The sequence below is a fragment of the Rousettus aegyptiacus genome, unplaced genomic scaffold (genome assembly GCF_014176215.1).
Source record: "Rousettus aegyptiacus isolate mRouAeg1 unplaced genomic scaffold, mRouAeg1.p scaffold_m13_p_10, whole genome shotgun sequence".
Taxonomy (NCBI): domain Eukaryota; kingdom Metazoa; phylum Chordata; class Mammalia; order Chiroptera; family Pteropodidae; genus Rousettus; species Rousettus aegyptiacus.
The window spans coordinates 29,534,152-29,555,220 of record NW_023416285.1 but is presented as its reverse complement, the minus strand read 5'-3'; the positions used below and the strand labels follow the sequence as shown (position 1 = coordinate 29,555,220).

The following is a 21,069-nucleotide window of genomic DNA, read 5'->3' as shown; positions in this document are numbered from 1 at the left end:
ACTGAAGATCAATATTTGTACTGCGTAAAATAACAATTTAAAAGTAATCCTAAAAACTTTTTTATAACTCAATTCCAAAAGTTCTGTTTAAGCTTTCATTCAATGTTACCTCTAGTCAAGTGTTATATGTGACTGCTTCTGAATAAAGGCAATCTAATGAGATTTTAAGCAAAGTCAAATTTCACTTCATTTCACTTGTTCAAAAAAAGAACTGATAAAATAAAAATATTTCAAATGTTACAATTTAACATTAAAACTCCAAAGAGGAAAAACTGGTAAAACTACTAGATCCAGAAGTAACCAAACTACACCATCTAGAAAATTGATGTTCTATCAAATTTACCATAAATTGACAGTAAAGGGAAAATACAACAAAGAAAAATAAAAAAGAACATTTTGATCATTAAATTGACCCAAATTTTAGAGTCTCTTGAACTAGCCTCCTCTCTTTTATGCCTGCCACTACCACCTTAGCTCAAAGATCCTACAGTAGTCCCTTCTTATCTGTGGTTTCACTTTCCAAAATTTTAGTTACCTGTTGTGAGAAAATATTAAATGAACAACCAATTCATAAAGTTTAGACACGCATGCCATTCTGAGTAGCATGCTGTCCCACTTGGGATGTGAAATATCCCTTTGTACAGCATACACTGGCTGTGTATGCTCTCTGCCTGTTAGTCACTTAGCAGCCATTCTGGTTATTAGATATTGTCACAGTATCTCAGTGCTTGTGTTCAAGTAACCCTTACTAAATAATGACCCTAAAGGGCAAAAGTAGTGATGCTGGCAATTCGGATGTGCCAAAGAAAAGCCATTAAGCCCTTCCTTTTAAGCAAAAAGATATGTATAGTATGATATTTTGAGAAAGCCACATTCACATAACTTTTATTACAGTATACTGTTATAACTGTTCTATTTTATTATTACTAATCTCTTACTGTGCCTAATCTATAAATCAAACTTTATCATAGATATGTATGTAAAGGAAAAAACAGTATGTATAGGGTTCGGTACTATCCATGGCTTCAGCCATCTACTGGGGGTCTTGGAATGTATCCCACTCCCATGAATAAGACGTGAGACACCTCTGTATTTTTTGCCTACATTTATGGCAATGGTTTACTACTAGTATCCCTGTCTACCCCTCTGACTTCTCCAATTTATTCCTCACCCTATTGTTAGAGTGGTCTTTTAAAGATACAAATTACTCCCCTGCTTGAAATCTAGCACAGCATTCAAGAGAAAAGGGCAAATTCCTAAGCACGCACGATGCTTTATGATCTGGTTCCCACCAATCTAGTTTTATCTTCCACTAGAATATGCTCTCTTCACTGCAAATAAAGGAAGTATGTTTCATGTTTCTTTTTCTCTACAATATTTTTTCCCCTACTCGAAACACTCTTTCTTATCTGTGTCCTCATCTTACCTTTAGGATGGTACCTAAACACAGCCTTCCCTTTAGTCTAATCTGCTGGCTGTCCTTTTATACCTCCCCTCTGTACAGTTACTATTACCTACCATACTTATTATTTATATCTCATTCTTCTACTAGACCACAATGCTTCTTAAAGCGTGCGTATGGTACAGAAGGTATGAGTTTTTTCTATCATTAGACTTTGCAGGAAATGACAACACACTTAACATAAACTGGAAACTATAACACTTAAGGGACCAATAAAACAATACCAATGAACCAATTATTTCATTTCAGATGGTTTTGGTATCTGATTTGCCTAGGCTGCTAAAGGTTACATTATTCACAGTTATGGTACAGGCATATACCTCCTTTCACAGTACTTCACGATGGTGCCTTTTTTTTAAGCAAATCAAAGCTAAGACCTTTCACCAGCAAAAAGATTACAACTCACTTTATTGCTATGGTCTGGAACTGAACTTGCAATACCTCCAAGCTATGCTTGTACTTTCTTCTATGGCTATATCATAGATTAGGTGTAATCTATGTCAACGTGGTTCTCCGAATAATTTCAAAATATCTTTCTAATCTAAGTTAACGTGTTCTCCAAATAATTTCAAAATATCTTTCTACCAGCTCCCATTTCCAATTACAGAAGAATCAAGCAGGTAAATACCAGAAACAATAGGTAAGGAATTTCTCCTCAATGCCTCAATTCACAATGGGAATTGCCCTTAACATAGTAAAGGAAATCAAATAAAGTTTAAAAACAACATAACTAGCAATGCTGTCAATTCTTTCAAAGGTTTAGTTTTTATGAGTATCTGTGCTTCCGAAGCATCTTAAATTAAAAAATGCCAGCATATACGATTATTAGAACCAAGAATTTCTGCCTAACTTTAATGATCAAGAGCCATTTCTTGACTACAATCCACTAAAATTTAAGTTACTCTGAACTAAAACTTAAATTAGATGCTCCATTCCTTAGAGTCAGTAATCTTTAGTTCTGTGGCACTGCCATCACTTTGACCTAAGAAATACTCCAAAGCAAAAGTTATTTTGTTACCACTTTTCTTTCAGCAAATTTGCAATTTTGGGTTGTTATGTCACCAGTGGCCCTGTTTTGGGTCACACATGCATTCCACACAGGATAAGCACACTACCAAAATGAAGTAGTATTTTATCTAATCAAACAGTGCTGTTTTGACACAAAGATGCAATCAAAAGCCCAAAACATGTTATTTCATGAATAATTCCATAGTAAAAAAAGATATTAGCTATTTACAAGCTGGCATCTAAATTTAAGTGCTTACTTATAAAGAGCACTATAAAATCTATATTTGGGGTAAATTTTTACAACCTTTTGACTCCTTCCTGAAATTATCCAAACAATGAGAATTAACTTTCCTAGAAAACAAATACATTTCAGGGAATAATGCTAACCAAAGCAAAACTCTGCAGTTGTGGTATAAATGTATTTTTTCCATTCGTTAATCAGAGAATATTTAAATAGCTCTGAAATCAAATACTTTTTAAGAGAGGAAAACTGCTAGTCATTAATGTCCATTAAAAGGTTGCTGGAAAAAACCTAGCAAGGAATAGCCATAATCTGAACTATATATAAAACAAACAAAAAGTATTTTCTTAAAATAAAAACAAATTAAGTAAACAGCAAAAAAAAATTTGTTGGGTATAAGAAATCTTCTATTGTCTAAAAAATTATTAGTATAAACTAATCACTTTGAATTTTGCTATAGGCATTTATTTCCTTACCTTTTGGAAAGGAACAGTTCAATTAAAGTCTCGAAAGTCAAGCATGAATTTAAGAGCTGGTTTTATTATGTACATCATCCAATTAGAAGTCTTGATTACCGGCTCTTTCATATCCTATTAGTACTGATAACTAATTTTTTATGAGACTATATCTTAAAAAGCACTCTCTGAATCAAAAATGAACTTTTATTTGGTACAGACACTGTAAAGCATTTTATTGAATTCTTTGCTTTGAAAGTTCGCGATCTATATAATCAGAAAAGTTTAAAAGTTCCAAGCAATTTCAAGTGCCTACAAATCTAGGTAGGCAAAATGAAGTGTACCTGGTAGGAATTGTGGCAGATAACAAACTCCACCTCAAAAAAGGGAATCAGCTGCTACTCCATCCCAAGCCATTAAGGCTTATGAGAATGAGGGCCTACTCAGAGGGTTTTTATGCAAAGATTGTCAACTGTGAAAATACCTCATGGACCAAACTGGGTAAGCCACTAGTTAACTACTAAAAATCACAATTTTGTTAGCAAAATAAAATTTAAAACAGTAAAAATAGTTCTTGAGATAAATGGAAACAAATAATCATGATTTTGTTTTTATTCGGAATGATCCAGACATAAATTATTAAACTATATATATCACATTTCCCCGCCCTCCCCTGTCAACGTGATTCACAACCTTCCTACCTCTAGGTCATTTACTCTAACTCAATCATCCCTACTATAATTTCCCTATCACTTATTGCCCATCTTATCACACTTGCTTTAATTTCCTGTGTCTCACAGTAGGTTTTAAGCTCCCTAAAGATGGAGAGGATGCATGCCTATTACGTTTTTTTATCTGTAATAGCTGGCACAAAGCAAGGGCTCACATTGGTTGAGAGAGAAAAAAAACATCAAAGTTACCAAAACCAGAACTGCTGAACAAACACTTGTAGACACAACCCATCTGTTGGCTAACTTTTCCGAGGGCATTTCTTCTTTCAGACTTATAAACATCTACTTATTGATCATTATCTCACCTAGCACACTATCACCATCTATGTTGAGATTAAACCATCAAAAAAGAAAGCAGAAAATTCAGTAAGACACACATGTAACTTAGAATAGAAATCCTAAAGTGCCTTGCAAGTCAAAAAAACGTTAAATATTGTGCAAGATACAGTCTTACCCCAAGATGTTTTACTGCGTTCTAATTCTGTGAAATTCTTAGATGGTATCCATAATTCTGAATATTCAATTATCCAGCATATACAGTTTCTTATCTACCCAGGATAGAAAGGAATTTTGCTGTATTCAAAATATCACTTTCTACCTAAAAATATTCAAATTTTGCAAAAAACTAAAGTTCTATCAAGAATCAAATAACGAAATAAGACAATTAAAGCTAGATTTTGGGCAACTGCCCAAATGGAGTAAGATCTTTGAATAATATTACGATAGAGCCAATAAATTAATTGGCTCTACAAATAATAGGAAGCTCTGTGTCAATGCTTTACATTGTTATTAAGGAAAACTAAATTGAGGTGAGAAGATATTTGGTAGGTCAGAGATACTATACTCTAGAACCTGAACACAGTAACGGATATAGTATACATAATAAATGACTAATTTATTAAATTAGTCTTTCTTTCAAAAAAAGTACAACTGGAATATCCAAAACAGAATTACAGTGTTATAAAAGAAACCTAAATATTAAGGTATAAATTACAACTAGATCAAATGTTAGATTTTTCAATTAAAAGCAAAAAGATTTTTAATTCTTAATACTTACAGGTCCCATAATTGTGGCTTGCCAATGAAACACTAAGAAAAACAAAAACGAAAAACTCATTATTATGTGAAACTGTATAAGCCTTTTTTTGAAATTAGTCATAAAAATCAACTTGAGAGTTACTTACTATCATCCCCAACTGGACCTGCAGAACATTGTGCTGGAGGGTCACGGGCCAAATCACTAAGTTCCTACACCAAGACAGAAAATGATGAGTTATGTAACTGTAGTAAGAGAAAACAAAACTAAGCAAAGAGAGTTAACTGCCTCTAGTTTTTTTTCCACCTTATTCTTTAAGGAACATTATTATCACGATTCATATTCTAACAATATGTTCTATTAGAAGAGAAAACATAAGTAACCCTAGCACAGTCTCTGGGGTATAGTAGGCGCAGTTATTTAACAGACACACTCAAGACAATTATCTTGGCTAGGGTACACAAAAGTATATACATACATCAACATGAAAATTATTACATTAACAGCTGTCAACTTAACATAACAAAAAAGTGGTAATCAGATACTTTCACAGCTTAAGAACCTACACAATACAGTTCTCAACATTCATGTTATTTGCTGACCTTTCAGACCATCTCAGAGGCCCTATTTTTACTGTCTTAAATCCTGTTCTTTCTGAACCAATTATCCACTGACCTCATTTTTCACTCGAAATATCTCATGGTACTAGCTAACTAGTTACCCCTTTTTGATTTCCTTAGTCCCTTAACTCAACCTAATTTTATTCAATGTTGAGTAGAACTGCAACTCTGGAAGAACCTTCCTCTCTAACAGAACTCTGCTCTTATCAAAACAGGCTGTTTCCACAACTCTACCTGACCTTGTTATTTACAACAAATATGTAACTCAAGTCCTTCCATGACTTGTGCATAATAAATCCAGTAAGAAATTTCTTCACTAGTTTCTTAAAAAATTTAAGATAAAAAAGCTAAATCTATATATACTACATATAAATGCATATAAAAATGTATAGACCCATGACATAATAATGGGCTTCTAAGAAAATGCAGGGAATGCAAAACACTGTAGGAAGACAACTAGGGCAAATTTTTGCCTCTATCGAATGGTCAAAATGTACTTCAGAAAACGGCCAATTGTTCAAGAATGTCAGTCTAGACACACTCCATTAAAAAAAATCAATACAAAGAATTGTTCTTGTGGCAATAATTTTGCAAGATGCATATGTAAAATCATTACTTGTGTATTGAAATCCAGTGTGTCAATTATAGCTCAATAAAAATGGAAAAAACTGTCCTGATACACTGCCAATTTGCTTCTGAAACTCATACCACAACTGCTTATAGGTTATCACAACAGCTAGAGAGCCCAGAATTCACAATGTTAAGATGATGTAAGATCAGAGCAGACCTGTATATTTGCCTATGTAAATACATCCTTGTACATTCAACATATTTAAGGAGAAAATTCCAAACACTTTTGATTCTAATCAGCAGGAATTACAGAAACTCATCTCAGAGTTAGACAACTGGTTAAAAGAAACTATGCATGGTTTTAGTTAAAAAAAAAAAAAAAAAACTTTTGAAAATATCAAATAATTCTGAAACAATCAAGTATTTGAAAAACTGTTTTTTGAGTAAAAAAAGAAATTTACTGTCAACATGAATTAATCAACAATCCATTACTGAGCAAATGATTTTTTCATAGGTTAGGTCAAATCTCACCCAGCAATTACGTGTATTCCATGATCAGCCAGTTTTGTTATAATGCAATCTACTTTAACACCACCTCAAAGTATATATACTTTAGATAATAAACAAGCACAGTCTTGATAGGAACAGAATTTCCCCACATTTCAAAACTCATAACAAGTTCTATTGTGTAACTGGCCCACCAAAAAGAAAAACCAGAAGCTAACTTATGCAGTATGCTTCTCTTTCCTTAAGGAAGTTGGATTTTAAAAGTCTATTTTAAGGTTAAAAACATACCAGTTCTAAGCCACCCTGCCTCCTTTCCCACAAAAGATCTGAATTTTCAAAAATGGTATTAAAACCCAAATATAAAGTTACATATGCAATTCAAATGTTCAAATATAGCACACGAAATTAGGGCACTGAGTATATATCTCCCTCAATATTATTTCAGTTTGGAGTCTCACTTTTAATCTAACTTAGACCCATTATTTCCTATGCTTACTTTCTCATCTCTAAAATAGCAATGTCTATTTGTACAGAATTTCTGAAAAGATGAACGACAGTTACAGCACTTTGGCATACAACTTGGCACATAATGTACTACCTACTCAACAAGCAAACAACATGTAGACCACCCGTCTGGAAGGCAAGATTTCCTGGGTAGGCAAATCATTTATGAAACAAAAGAAAAACTGCCTCACAAATAAACTATTATAGCCTAAGCCCATTTAAACCTTTTGCCTATATGACAAATATTAATGCTTAGCTGTCTATAACGTATGTCATCTAGCAACTATACTACCATGACATGTTAATACACTAACAACACAAGATCAGCAATTCAAGGAATGTTTGTGGAAGAGGTTTTAAAGAAACCATGTTATTAGCCTGAGTCATGTGAAACTACTAATATTTGACTATTTTTGAACTTTAGAAACTGCAATTTTATGTGGTCCTACCTAGAAATGTCTGGTAAGCATATGAACTCAAATATTACCAAAATGAGTTTCCTACCTTTATATCTACTCCAAATTATGTACTGAATACTTATATTGTTTTCAATATAATAGACTTGATAAAATTCCTAAAGAACATCTAGCAGTTATTTTTCTAATTAAGTTTATTGAGGTAACACTGATTAATACAATTATATAATATTCAGGTTTACATTATAATTTGACATCTGTATATTCTAATGTGTTTACTAGCCAAAGTCCAGTCTTCTTCAGCTACCATATATTTGATCCCCTTTACCCACTTCACCTACCCCCTAACCCCTTATCTTTGACCCCCTTCCTTCACCCCTCCTCCCCGCTGGTAACCACTAGTCTATATAGTCCATGTCCATGAGTCTTTGTCCTATTCCTTTGTTGCTTTTAGGTTTATATCCCACATAGAAGTGATATCATGTGATTTTCAACTTTTTCTAGTATGATTATCTCGAGGTCCACCCATGTTGTGGCAAATAGCATTATTTCATCTCTTCTTATGGTTGAGTAATATTCCATTGTATATATGTAGAGCAGTTATTTTAAAATAAAAACCAATTTGATGATGGTTGGTCTAACAAAATACCCAATTGATGCCGAAACAATATCATTACAAATAAAAGTTCAGAAATCTAAAGTTGACCTACATCCTACTTGAAATGTACACGTTTTAATTATGAAGAATACAAGAAAATAGTTTTTATAAAAGAAGTGAGTTTTCCTGCACATTGATATTTCTAAATCACTAAGCCTTTATGTTGGCATCATCACACTTTTAGAGTGAAAGTATAATTTTCGCTAGTTAGCACTGAATTTCAGCTCTTATTCTCTTAACTGCAGGTTCTTCTATCTCTCAGATAATTTCTAAATACCTTATTTTCCAAGTTTTCCCTGACCAAGACACCTCTGAAGTAATAATATCAAAGATTAAAATCCAGCCAATTAACTTATGTACTAAAATCTACTTTAAATTCAACATTGAATTTTAAGAATCAAAACAGGTCTTTTAAATCATGTACCAGCACTTTCTTCTTAGATATCCAATAACTGTCATGACATTATCATACCCATAGAATAAGCAAATAAGATACGAGAATATCTTAGCAGGGGGAAGAAAATACGAGAAAAAGCACAGTAAAGAGTTATCTTACACGCTCTTCTATGTAGCAGACATTTTGCCTACTCAATAAATCACCTTTTACCCTACTTTCATGGAAATACTTTCCCGTTACTCCAAACATGTGACTGTAGTACTGGGTGACTGTCAGCTACCAAAAACCAATTCCTCAGGACTAATCATATAATTTTGCTCCTTCAGCCTCAATGATTAGCCCTGAGTTGGAAAGTAACATGAGCTGGAACGGGACTTGATTAGTCTTCCATCTATTCCTGCCCAAGATTTTTCAAAATGAAGCAGGAAGGGACACTTCTTCCTTCTCTAATTAGGAACTGTAAAGATGTGACCAAGAGTTGTTGGCAGGCATGTGCCCCGAATTTACATGAATCCAGAGATGACACTGGGTGGCAGAGATAGCAAAGAGCTGACTTAGCATATAGATAGGCAATTTCAAGTCCCTGAGGTTGTTGCTAGCTATGGTACCTAATTGTTAACTACAGTTGTTCCCTTAATTGTTAACTACTCGTTTCCTTCCGATAAATCCAAGAAAAGAAAAGAAAAAGAAAAAAAAAAAAAAGAGAGAGACCCACTGTAAGCAGAGTGCTACTGGGACCCATATTTTATCCCACCAAAACACAATGTAATGTGCAAGTCTGGCTAAATAAACAGGTAAGAAATCTAAATGAAGTCTAAAATTAAACACGAGGGAGCAAGGGGCAGAAGTCATGTGTCTAGAAAAGATTTAACTTTCAATCTAATCACAGAAACTATAGGTTAATTTAAATCCACTCCTAAAATGTAAAATTAGCTAAAGTTTTACCATCAAAACATTATATAAAGACTGTCTTTTTGTTGTCAAGCATGTTGGTCTGAAAATAACAAGCTAAAATATCAATGCCTCCCCCAATTGACTGAGCTAATAGAAAGTAGGCACAACGGAAAAACAAAAAATATTACAACTACCTAAATACTTAAAACAAAGGTATTCAAATGCTTTGTGAATCCTGAAAAGGTAACCACTAACTTTGCCTGGGTTTAAACAGTGACATCACGGCTAGGTCTTGATGGAGGGATAAGCATTCTTAGGCAAACTCATTCAAAGTTAGGGGTGTAAAAGAGCACAGGTTGAAAAAATCTGTAGTGTGGTATAAACCAGACACACAACAGGGTACAGATAAGGGAGTAGCAGATGTAGCCAGAAAAGTTAATCAGCGCTGGATCTTTTGAGTGCCTTGACTATTATGCCAAAGACTATCTCTAAGGCAATGAGAAATCACTGGTACTTCTTAAACAGGAATAAGACAAATCAAATTTTGTTTTTTTTAACTAGCAGTACCACACCATAAATGATTATTTTATTTTTTTAAATTAGATCATATCCTGGAAGCACCCATATATCTTTGTATTCAGCTTGATAATTAAGTTTAATTTTTTCACTATACTTCCTTCAGTTTTAAGAAAAGTTGCAGATATCATTTAATAGCTCTCATGTACTCCCTAAGCTCCCTCCCCTTTCCCCAAGAGGTAACAGATTATCGAGTTTGGTTTCTGCCATTTCTCCACTTTAATACACTACTATTTATCTCTTTAAGTAAGAACATATGGCATTGTTTTGCAGGTTTTCAAATTTTAAGTAATATAAAACTATACACATCATTCAGAACATTGGCTCTTAATACTATCTGTAACAAGGACTTCTAAGAATCTGATGAACTGCCAACCCTCTATCCCCTAAAATACACATTTGCCCCCACAAAACTCAATTTGTGGGATAGCAGACCCTCCTCACACCCATGTTGTAGGAATCCCTACAGAAGAGTAGATAACTACAATAATTTAGTTGAGACAAGAACATGAACTAAGTCACTGGGGATAAAAAATAATTTTAAATACCAATCATTTTACCCTTAAACTACCCTTATGGAAATAGACCTTATTTCCACTTTACATTAGAGCCTCTTACTAGAAGAAAGGAAAACCTGAGTTTGTGTAGGACATGCTAAGCTCCAGGATAGGTAGTAGGAAAGCAAAGCAGGGTATCTATCAGACAACTTAAATAGGTCTAGGGATAGTTTGCAAAAAGACTACTTTCTCAAAAGGGTGTTCTCACATCAAAGATGTATTCCAGTTAAAGAATCTGATATGGCGTTTGGCAAACTGGAGAAAAAAAGTTCAACTGCATCAACTCAACTCTATTCTACTTTAGAAATGCCCCAAACTGTACAAAATATGGAAAACCAATGTTTTCTTAGGATCAGTTCCTCTGTAACTATTCACTGTTAATTCGTACCTCACCGCACTCATTGTGAGTCTAGTGTTACCATTTCAAGTTGCACAGCCTTTAAATGAAAGCCAAATGAAAAACAATTATCTCTTCCACTGAAAAATAAAACTATTTACTGGACTTGAGATCAACTTCCAATGAGGTACCTCTCAAAGAATTTTCAAAAGTAATTTTGTCTTCAGTTTTCACCTTATGAAATGACTTTAGAGCCTAAAAGTTTCACAGGCTTCGGGAACAAAAACAACTTACAAAATTATATAAAGAACTGAAATTAATTCTTCGTTTCTCAGTAGAGAAGAACAGTGGCAAGGACCTGAAAAGAATAGCAAGCATGTGAGAGATCTTTAAAGTCTTCATACTGTTGACTACTCCTCCCCCAATGAGAGCAGCATTACCCAGGTGGGGTCCTGGCCAACGATGAAGAATACATAAACAGGAAAACAGTTGGCAGGGGAGACTGGCACACACTGAGAATCGCTATACACTCCACTCACCCTGACATGACTGACACTTAGATGGAGCAAAGACATATAATTTGGGTACGATGTTAAAAACTGTACTATCCATTAAAAAAGGAAAGAAAAGAAAGCACCAGTTAAACATTTCTTTGCCATGGTAGGCTCTTTTGAGGGAAATTTGCTCCTTTTAGGATCATCTTCCTGCGCTGCATTTCCTTAAATCTCCTGCACATCTGACTAGCATGAGAATCCTCCACTGGGAAATATGCTTCTCCTTTCCCTTCAGAAGCCTACACAGACACATAGGAAAAGGAATCCAGCAAATCTCTCTAAAAGGCAGCCAACAGATATAGCTCAAGCTAATGAGTGTTCTCATCTGGAGGTACATGATTAAACAGCAATGAGTCTGAGCCTTCCTTTTGGAATGGAGACTCATAAAAGAAACTTACAGCTTATCTTGAGGAAGACATTTGCTTTGACCATTATGGAACACAGGGTCTCTTTGACAGTTGATTGTTAAAAGAAAAGGTTGAGATACTGGTCTAGAAGTCTAAACACACTGCTAAATACTTGTGTTTTTTTCCTTCTCTCTCTACTCTTCCTCATTCAATAAGGCAAAGTGACTAATCACAGACTACAAAGAGCAGGAAGCCAAGGTACTGACTACAATAAAGGCCTGAAAGGATAGAGAAGTATATATAAGCAATGGTTCCTGCCTCCGAAGAGCTTATATATCGGAAATACAAGAATTATTTATGAATAAAGCTTACAGAGCAGCCAGGTTTTATTAGCCTCTTGTAAGATTTAATGTCTCCAATATCATTTAAGCATTCTCAACTTTCAACAATAACCACTGCTTATATATAACATACTCAAAATCAGCATTTTGAAAACAAAGTTTCTAGTATCAGTTCTGCTATTAAAGTATAACTCCCTAAATAAATTATTCTAGTTTGTACAAATTCATTCTCCCAAAGGCCAAAATTTGACTCAAGATGATTACTGTTATAAGGTCAAGTTTATGGATCCCATCCTTAAGTACAACAATTATCCCAATGTTCCAAAATCATTTGTTAGCCCAATGTCTGCCACTCATCTTGCACATCACACAAAGGTCATAATGATAACAGTAGTATAGATACATTTCCTATTACCGCTTTTGGGAAAATTTAAAGCTCATGTCATTACTGAAAGATAATTTCTTCTATTTTATTTAACAGTCCAGTTCTTTCCAAAATTCTACTTGAATTAAAGGCAAGATATGTATGACTATGTCAGTACTATAAAGAAAGCCTTGCCTCTTAAACCTATACTGAGCAATATGAAATATTACCTTGAAGACTGGATGAGATGAGGGTATAAGGTGGGAAATGAGAACAAGTACCTTTTAAGAAAATATTGCTTGGTTGTAAAGGGTCCTTGAGGGCGACCTCAAATTTTATATATATAAAATATATTTTATATATTTTAAACCAATGATAAAGGTCAAAAGCAGTGCGATCAGGCAATTACTGCTTTAATTCTTATATCAAGTTTACCATGAAGCAGGCAAAAATTTTCATGTAACATTGCAAAATTTCTATATATCGTATGTAGACACAAATGGCAAAAAAGGGAAACATCTCAGAAACATATGATTACCAGACATTATTTCAGAAAGGAAGCTGACAAAAAGATTTGAGATTTGAACAATTTCATAAAACTATGCACTTAAGAATGGGAAAAAATAATTCCTTTAAAATAATTTTAGTTTGGAATTTGTAATTTCTGGTGAGAAAGCCTGAAATTTATCTTAGTGATTAAGAGGTAGGTGCTGCACACCATGTCTCATTACATCGCTAACAAAATATTAACTTCCTGTTTAGTTAATTATAGGCGTGACAAGCATGCTTGTTCATTAGACAAGATACAATGACTTGAATGAATAATGCTACCATTTTCTTTCTCAAATCACCTTTAAAAATAAGCCATTTAAGATTATTCAAAACAGTTCTTTTTTAAGTATTATCTAAATGGGAAAAGACGAAAAGCCAAATGTTGGTTCTAAACTTTGATTCATAAATGTAAATAAAGCATTTTATATATACGCAAAACAAAAATTAAGAGCAGTCCAAGGATTGAAAACATCCAATTATGCATTATCCATGAAATTATAACCAGGCTAAGATTAATGTGAACAAGTATTCCATCCTGAAAATGAACAAGTGACCAAGAAGTTGTGAATCACAACAGAACTAAAAGGTCAAATATGATAAATTCAACTACGAAAAGTTGGTTGGAGGTCTCTCAATGACTGATTATGTTCAACGGTGAAGATAATCGAATGAACAAAGTATAAAATATTATTGAAATTTTCCCTAAGTAACAGGGTTAAGGGCATTGTTTTTGAGAAATAATCTCATTTAATAAGGTAAACTGACTACTAAGATACTACTAAGTGCATCCATTCTTAATTACACTGTTCAATTTTGAATTAAGATCATTGCTCTGGTAGCAAAACCAAGTCAAGAACACAAAATTTCCAGTTAAAAAAACACCACGAAAATTCATTTAATTTTGCTAATGTCAAAATGCTGGTTTGTTTCGGCAAACAAAAGTATAGTTATAAAAGAAAAACCACACCATAACAATGACAAAATGTAGTGCAGGAAATCTATTCAAGATAAACTGTGGGTACATCTGCTATGTGAATAAAGAGTCCCCTTAATTTTTCAAGTAATCGTTGCCCCTATTTGGTTTATAAAATTCTTGAAAGGTAAGTTGTATAAGGTGCACCTATTCATGTGTTTATGTTTTTTTCCTCCATTCAAAACAGAGATTGACTGGCTTCCTTATTTTTTATTTTTTTAAATCCCTCGGGACTAGACAGACTACTGTGCCAAACAGAATAAAACCTCAGCAAGTATTGATTAAATGATTATTCCCTATGTCTGTGGTTCTTAACCTGAGAGAATCTTCAGAAATATCCTTAAGGGATATTTCAAAATTAAGCCTGTTCCCAGATAAAATAATTCAGCAAGTCTGATAAGACCCCGTGTACCTATATTCTTCAGAAATTCTGCTAAACATTCTAATGCATAAAGATAATTCATATCAAAACCCATATACACAATAACATATATAACAAAATGCAAAAGCCATTTTAGACTTTGAGAATTTAATCTTAACTATTTTTATCTCAGTACTAGGAACTTACTGTTTTAATAGTGAAATGCTCTGAGAAATTCTTAAGAATTGACAGTATCTTGGATAACCAGTGGCACTAGAACTCAGGAGTTAACATATAATCTAGTGAGAGGTATATCTAAGTAGTTTTCCCCCTCCCCAATGCTAGCAAGTGTTCAACTTTTTGTACAAATAAGAAAAACGAGAATTAACACTGTATATGAGCATGATGAAACTAAAGCACATGGTGTCGAAGTCAAGTCACCCTTATTCAAATTAAATATCGAGGTCATTATATGATCAGCATCCCTATCACCTAACTGTCCTACAAATTAATTAGGTTCTTGAGGATCTTAAACACATGCAATACAGTGTATTTAGCTTACAGGCTCACTGGGGACAAGTTTAAGATACCCTTAGCAATCAGCTGGGGTCACATGGTAGTTCCCAAAGTCCTTGAAGAGATAAGCCAAAAAGAAACTCACTCCTACTTTCAAAATCAGTTACCTAAAATCTTAATTCACAAATTAACTATAACATTAAGAGCAAAATTAAATCCCATTTAAACACGAATTGGGAGAGCAGAGCTAACTTCAGGTAGCCAGGAGTACTACTTGACATTTCCTTACATGACTAAAAAACAAGAACTGGAATGGTTCAAATATCAGTACAGAATAGAAGTTAAGAGATTAAGTTCTTGAGGTAGACTATCTGATTCGAATCTCAGTCATTCACTAGCTGGGCGACTATCGGCAAGTAACTTAACCTCTCTGTGCCTGTTTCCCCATGTATAAAATGGGATGGTAAGAATATCTCACAGGATTGTTGTGAGGATTGAGACTCAATCAATACTCACAAAGAGTTCACAAAGTGTTTAGGACATAGATGCTAACATCTAGCTATTAGAAGCAGAACGATAGATGCCAAAAACAAACAAACAAACACACACTCTTTTTGAATACCAAAAACGTGATATGACAGTGTAGTGGTTAAGAACACACTGTGGAGCCTGACTGCCAAGATTCCAATCCCGACTCTGTTATGATATGACCCTGGGTGGTTTATTTAACCTCTCTGCGTCTCAAAGTTTCTACTCTCCAAATGGGAGGATTAATTGTACCTATATCCCTGGGCTGTTATAAGATAAATGAATCAATACAAGTGTTTCAAACAGTTCTGACACACTGCAAGCACTCAAAGCATGAGCTATTCTTTTAGGCTTGGTTCACATTTTATATAAAGTTCTCTTTAAACATCCCCCAAAACACATGCGCTGTAGTTATTTTAATAGCAGTAAAATTTTCTGACTCCCGAACATCACCAATCGACTTGGGAGTATTTTTAATTATTATTGTTTAATAAATAGTTTGTAAGACCAAACTATAGCTTGTCCAAATGAAGACAGCAAATAATAATAATAATGTTATTTGATAAGGCTGCTAATCTAAGATCTATTCAAACCAAAAAATAAAAAAATTGTGAAAACATAACCTTTAGAAAAAACAAATTCAAAGTCTTGATCAAATGAACAACCAATAGTGAGATAATTCAATGAAAAGCATTTCATTAAAATAAATGAGAAATAGATAACTTAATATTTGAAATTTGAGGGCTGCAGACAATAATTCAAAATAAAGAACATCTAATGCCTACTTGACTTCGTATTTCTAGAAAAGAGGTGCCTAAAATAAAAAGCATCTCCCATTAGTTGTTCACTTGCTAAAATTGTTCGGACTTGAATTTTTTTTTTTTTAACAGTGTGATTCTGACATTAACTGCTGAAAATCAAACAACACGTGTCAGAACTTTCCTATAGATTAAATCAATTAGGTCCGAAATAAACACATCTTTCCAATTTGGAAAGTATCATGTCGAGTTTCTGTATTATAAAAATCTAGTATTAACAAAGAGTACTAGACTAGAAAAGTTCTTTAATAAAAGTTTTTGAAGATAAAAAGTGATATTAAAATAGTAGTAATAACTGAGTGTCATGTGCGGGGTGGGGTTGAAAGCCACACATTAACCTATTTAATCCTAAAAAACCACCAACCAACCTAAAACTAAAATTTGTTTTGCTCGCTGGGTATTCCCAGGTCTAGAATAGTGTCTGGTATACACTAGGTACTGAACTGTTTACTGTTCATATAACACAAATATTCACTTTATAGAAGAACACAAATAACTTGCCCAGTCCTAGAATTCTAACGAGCATTTCTGCTCCAAAGTTCACACTCTTAACCATTATACTGCCTCTCTAGAGCTTTTAAATCATTAAAGTGGTGTCACAGCAGCTTGGTTATCACCTGTAAAAGAAAAAAAATCAATGAGACCTTCCTTTAAAGTATTCTGTTCCACATGGATGAAATGCTATGGATTTAAATTATTCCACATCTTAGTGGCCTGAATTAATTCCCATAGATAAAAAAGGTTTTGATTTGTATAAATGTTATGTTCTTTGTATTAACTATGACATAAAATATACTTCTATGTGTTGCTCGCCTACAAAGTGGTCACAGAAAGGGGTGTTTAAGTAATCCTCAAGTCTTAACTCCTAAAATGTTTTTCTCTTTTTCAATTTTCTCAAATACAAAGATTTAAGTTTATATTTCACACAATGATAATGCAATGATAGCCTAAAACAAAATCCCAGATTTCAACATCAATACAGAGTGAAGATCTAAACCTTCATCTTTCACAAAATACCAATAAGCATCAAAGTTACAAATATTAAATAAATGGAAAATTAAGCATCAGGTCTGTTTTGGTAAATAAAGCCAAGTCCTTGCCATTCCTTTCACGTATAAACTCTTTAAAAGAATAACCCATCAAAACCAAAGATTCGAACTTACAATCTCCTGTCTTCTAGTTTTAGTAAGGCTGAATTTATTCCATGACATTTTTTTCAAGTTAGCTGTAAATACTCCACCCTCCTCGATTGTGCAAGAACCAAACGCACCACACATACACAAGTTACAAAAAAGGGAAATATGGTCTGAGAGTTGGAATATAGATAAGTCTTAAGCAGGAGGTTTCAGATCTAGTGCACGACCTAATGTAAAAGTCAACATTTAACAAAGAATATTATTTTATATTATTACGAAAGGATATGCCGGAAAGAGCCTGAACCAGTTAAAGCAGCCGCCATCTTAAAATGCGGGATAGAAGTTAGAGCAAGAAAATGAGACTAAACCACCGGAGGTGGAGGTTCCGCTCACCCTCAGGCTCGAAATATCCTTTTTTTCCAACTTATGTCGATAGTTTAGTATCACGTTTTAAGTAGCCAAACAACCGTCTCTGAGAGTATTATTAAATGGGCCGAGACATAAATAGGTATACCTAACCTTAGCTTACTGCCATCGCACCCCTTACAATCCCCCCAATTCCTCCCTTCCGCCCCCGCCCCTCGCGCCAAAAGAGAAAGGGAGCTTCCAGAAAGCTTTTACATCAGTTCCCAGTGTGCTTCTGATAGCTTCGGGTGAAAAACCCGAACCAAAGTAAGTTGCAACATTGTGTCAGCCCATCTCCTCCCAACCCAACTTATTCGGTATAATCCTCCCAGTGATGAAGTTTCTGACTTGACTCATTCACTACTCTTCGGCTAGCGAAGGACTTCTACCCCAACCCCTAATAAAGTTCGGGATTCGCCGGATTTGTTATCCTCTCCCCGCTTCCTACCTTTCTTCCCCCTAGACGGCCTAGAACCTTGATCTTACAACTAAAATAAGTTTTCAAGCACCGAACAGGAAGCGCCATGACATCTATCTGCTGGAGTGTCTCTCCGCAATTCTGACCCACAGAGGACTAACTCTTCCTTTAGAAACAAAACCGGGGCGCCTAAAAATCACTCTCCCTCACCCCGAATTTGCATCGATTCCACTGAAAGACTCAAGACAGCACTCGACTTGCCACAAGTTCTGTTCCCTAGCTTTATACCTCATTTCTTTACAAAATATATACGAGTCCCCCATCCCCCAATGGAAGAAACGACGCAGGGAAAAATACTTTCATAATTACACTTCCTCCATCCGATGCTTCCTCCGGGCCTGAGCCTTTCCTCCTGTGACCCCATCCCCTTCAGCCCTATAAGTTACCTTATTAATCCGTTTCAGCGCCATAGTCTGTGCTTTGCGTCTGGTTCACTATCTCGGTGTGTGCTCAAAGGTCCGGACAAAACTCTTGATTATCCTGGCGGCAGGGAAGGATTGTCTCTTCGTCTCACACCGGCTCTGCCAGACACAGGCGCCTTTTGCAAAAACGGAGCAGATCAGCACTCGCACAGGCCCCGAAGAGCCCCCGATGAATCCAGGTCCCTTAAAACGGTCGCGATCCGGGGTGGGTGGGGTGGCGTGGCAAGGCCACCAACAGCCTCTATGCCGTCCTTCGGCCCGAAGAGGGGGCGAGAGTGACGGGAAGAGCGGAGGGGTGGCTACAAGTTTGACTTCCCGGCCTCTCGAAAGGAAGAGCCCAGGGTGGGAGAGGAAGAGGCGTAGGAGAAAGGGGTGGGTGCGGGGCAGGGTCCGGAGCCCAGCAGAGGAGGAGCCGGGGCCTAGTCGGCGTATACCGGCGTCACTAGGGCAAAGAAAGGCTAGGGGGGAGGGGGAAACAGGAGGCTCCGGGTTTACGCCGGGCTTCTTTCGGTTTCTAAATCAAAGGTGAGGCAGGGGAGGGGAAGGAAATGAAGAGAAGAGGCTTGATGTATGTCGCTGTCCCCGCAGCTAGAGCTATTCTGTGTCGTCCCTGACGCCACCGTACACTCCGCCTTCCAGCGCGCTCCCGCGCGCGCCCGCCCAGCCAGCCACCACCACCACCACGCGCCCGTGCCGCCCCAGAGGCTCCGGCTTAGGCGCGAGGACGCGCCCATTCCCCCTCCCCCTTAAGCAGGAGAGGCTCCGGCTTCTCCAGCCTTCCCACCCTACCCCACCCAACAGGCTGGTCACTCAAGACACCCAGGGCCCGTGTTTCCTCTCTTACCCGGCCGGCCAGTGGGCCAGCCACCCTTCCCTTCCCCTAGCCGTCCACACCCACGCGTACTGAGGGGCCGGGGCCTCCCTCAAGCTGCGGCCTCGGCCTCCTCCCCGCGCGGCAGCTGGTGCCTCCCCGGCCCTACGGGGCTCACGCGCACGACACAGCCACAAGATGTCCGCTCTGACGGAACTACTGCCCGCTGCCACGCTCCGCCCCTCCCCCCTCCTCCTGCCTCTTCACCGCCGCGTATCAGTCCGCCAACGCCGCCGCCGCGAGCACAGGAAGAATTTAAGGATGCTGGAAAACGGTTTACTTCTCACTTCCAGTACAAGAGTGTCTGTGCTACCCCCTTTTCCTTTTTTTCAGAACAGCACCGTCTTACTAAATAGATCGGAGGTTAGACTAGGAGGGCGGGGGCCGGAGGCGGGTCATGGGCTGGGGGGAAGGGTAGACGAGCGGCGGAAACTCTTAGACTCAGAGAAGCATCGAGAACCGGAAGGAGACCATGGGAGGAAGGTAATGGAAACGGCAGCTGCGCGATCGAATCCCACGCCCCTCCCAGCAGAGTCCCCCAATTTTCTCACTTGGTATCGAGGAGGCGGATCTCGCGAGAACTTCGTGGCTGGTTTACTGGAGCTGCAGGTCTGCAATGACTTAAGGGCAGTTTTGTGCGCTCTTCCGGATGGGGGCCCGCCCCCAAATCCTCAGATTCTCGCGAGAGGTGATGAGGCACCGGCTCGTGTTGGGGCGGGTCTCGCCGGGGAAGCACCGCCCCTAAGTGCTTATGCAGGTGGAAGGAGAGGAAATGGAATTCCCCGGCTTGGTAAGAGCGCGCGCCGGCCCATCCTTTTCTCACGCACCCAATCAGGAATGTGCGGTGGGAGGTACCATGGATTAATTACTAGATGCTTGTAGTCCTGGTTGACCGGGCTTTTGAAGTTTCCGGTGGAGCAGGTGAGCGATATTTACTCGCCTACGGGTCTGAGCTGGTTAACTAGTAGGAGGAAGCGCTCCTCGAATGGGAACAGTCATTTAAAGTAGAACCTAGCGGACCGCTAATTAGCGCGCCCACCTGCCGAAATGTAGTGTATTTCTAACCCTACAGGATCTGAGAAGAGCAGATCTGAGACCTGTTCCTAGAATTAGAGCATTTTAGGAATCAAGCTCAACTGTGAATATATGGTTATGCAGAATAGGGAGATAGGTGCGGCCTGTTCTCTGTAATCAACCTCTACCATCCGCCAAGGTTTAAGTATGGGAGTAGAGTTAATACTTTTTTCTTCCCGTCGATTTGTTTCCATTCCGAGAGCCACAACACTGTGAAACAGTACTTACTGAAACATCCGGGGGAAGAAATAAAAGGATAGGATTGGCCTGTTTTAATCTGCCGAGTGTGAAGTATAGAGAAGGTAATTTTGCTCTATAGTGTTTCCTTCAGACTAAAGTTAGTAAGACATTAGTTTTTAA

General features: G+C 36.9%; 2 protein-coding genes across 9 annotated transcripts in view; one reads left to right on the top strand and one right to left on the bottom strand.

Annotated features, from left to right (window-relative positions):
- Nucleotides 1–20,322, bottom strand: part of UBE2D3 (ubiquitin conjugating enzyme E2 D3) — a 28,845-nt gene extending 8,523 nt beyond the window's left edge. The window contains exons 1-4 of one of the 5 annotated variants that reach the window (XM_036227658.1): nt 20,187–20,322; nt 18,729–18,880; nt 5,082–5,145; nt 4,955–4,986 (exon numbers count right to left, since the gene is read on the bottom strand). In XM_036227658.1, the coding sequence (XP_036083551.1) occupies nt 4,955–4,986; nt 5,082–5,145; nt 18,729–18,752 (120 nt within the window). In that variant the 5' untranslated portion in view covers nt 18,753–18,880; nt 20,187–20,322. Of the gene's footprint in view, nt 1–4,954; nt 4,987–5,081; nt 5,146–18,728; nt 18,881–19,608; nt 19,799–19,834; nt 20,161–20,186 lie in introns of those variants that run through there. The other 4 variants (XM_036227656.1, XM_036227655.1, XM_036227659.1 and 1 more) reach the window with 4 other exon arrangements.
- The window catches only part of CISD2 (CDGSH iron sulfur domain 2), a 40,565-nt gene continuing 39,247 nt past the window's right edge, over nt 19,752–21,069 (top strand). For all 4 annotated transcript variants that reach the window (XR_004953072.1, XR_004953070.1, XR_004953069.1 and 1 more), the window contains exon 1: nt 19,752–20,425. The gene's annotated coding sequence lies outside the window, so the exon portion shown is untranslated. The remainder of the gene's footprint in view (nt 20,426–21,069) is intronic.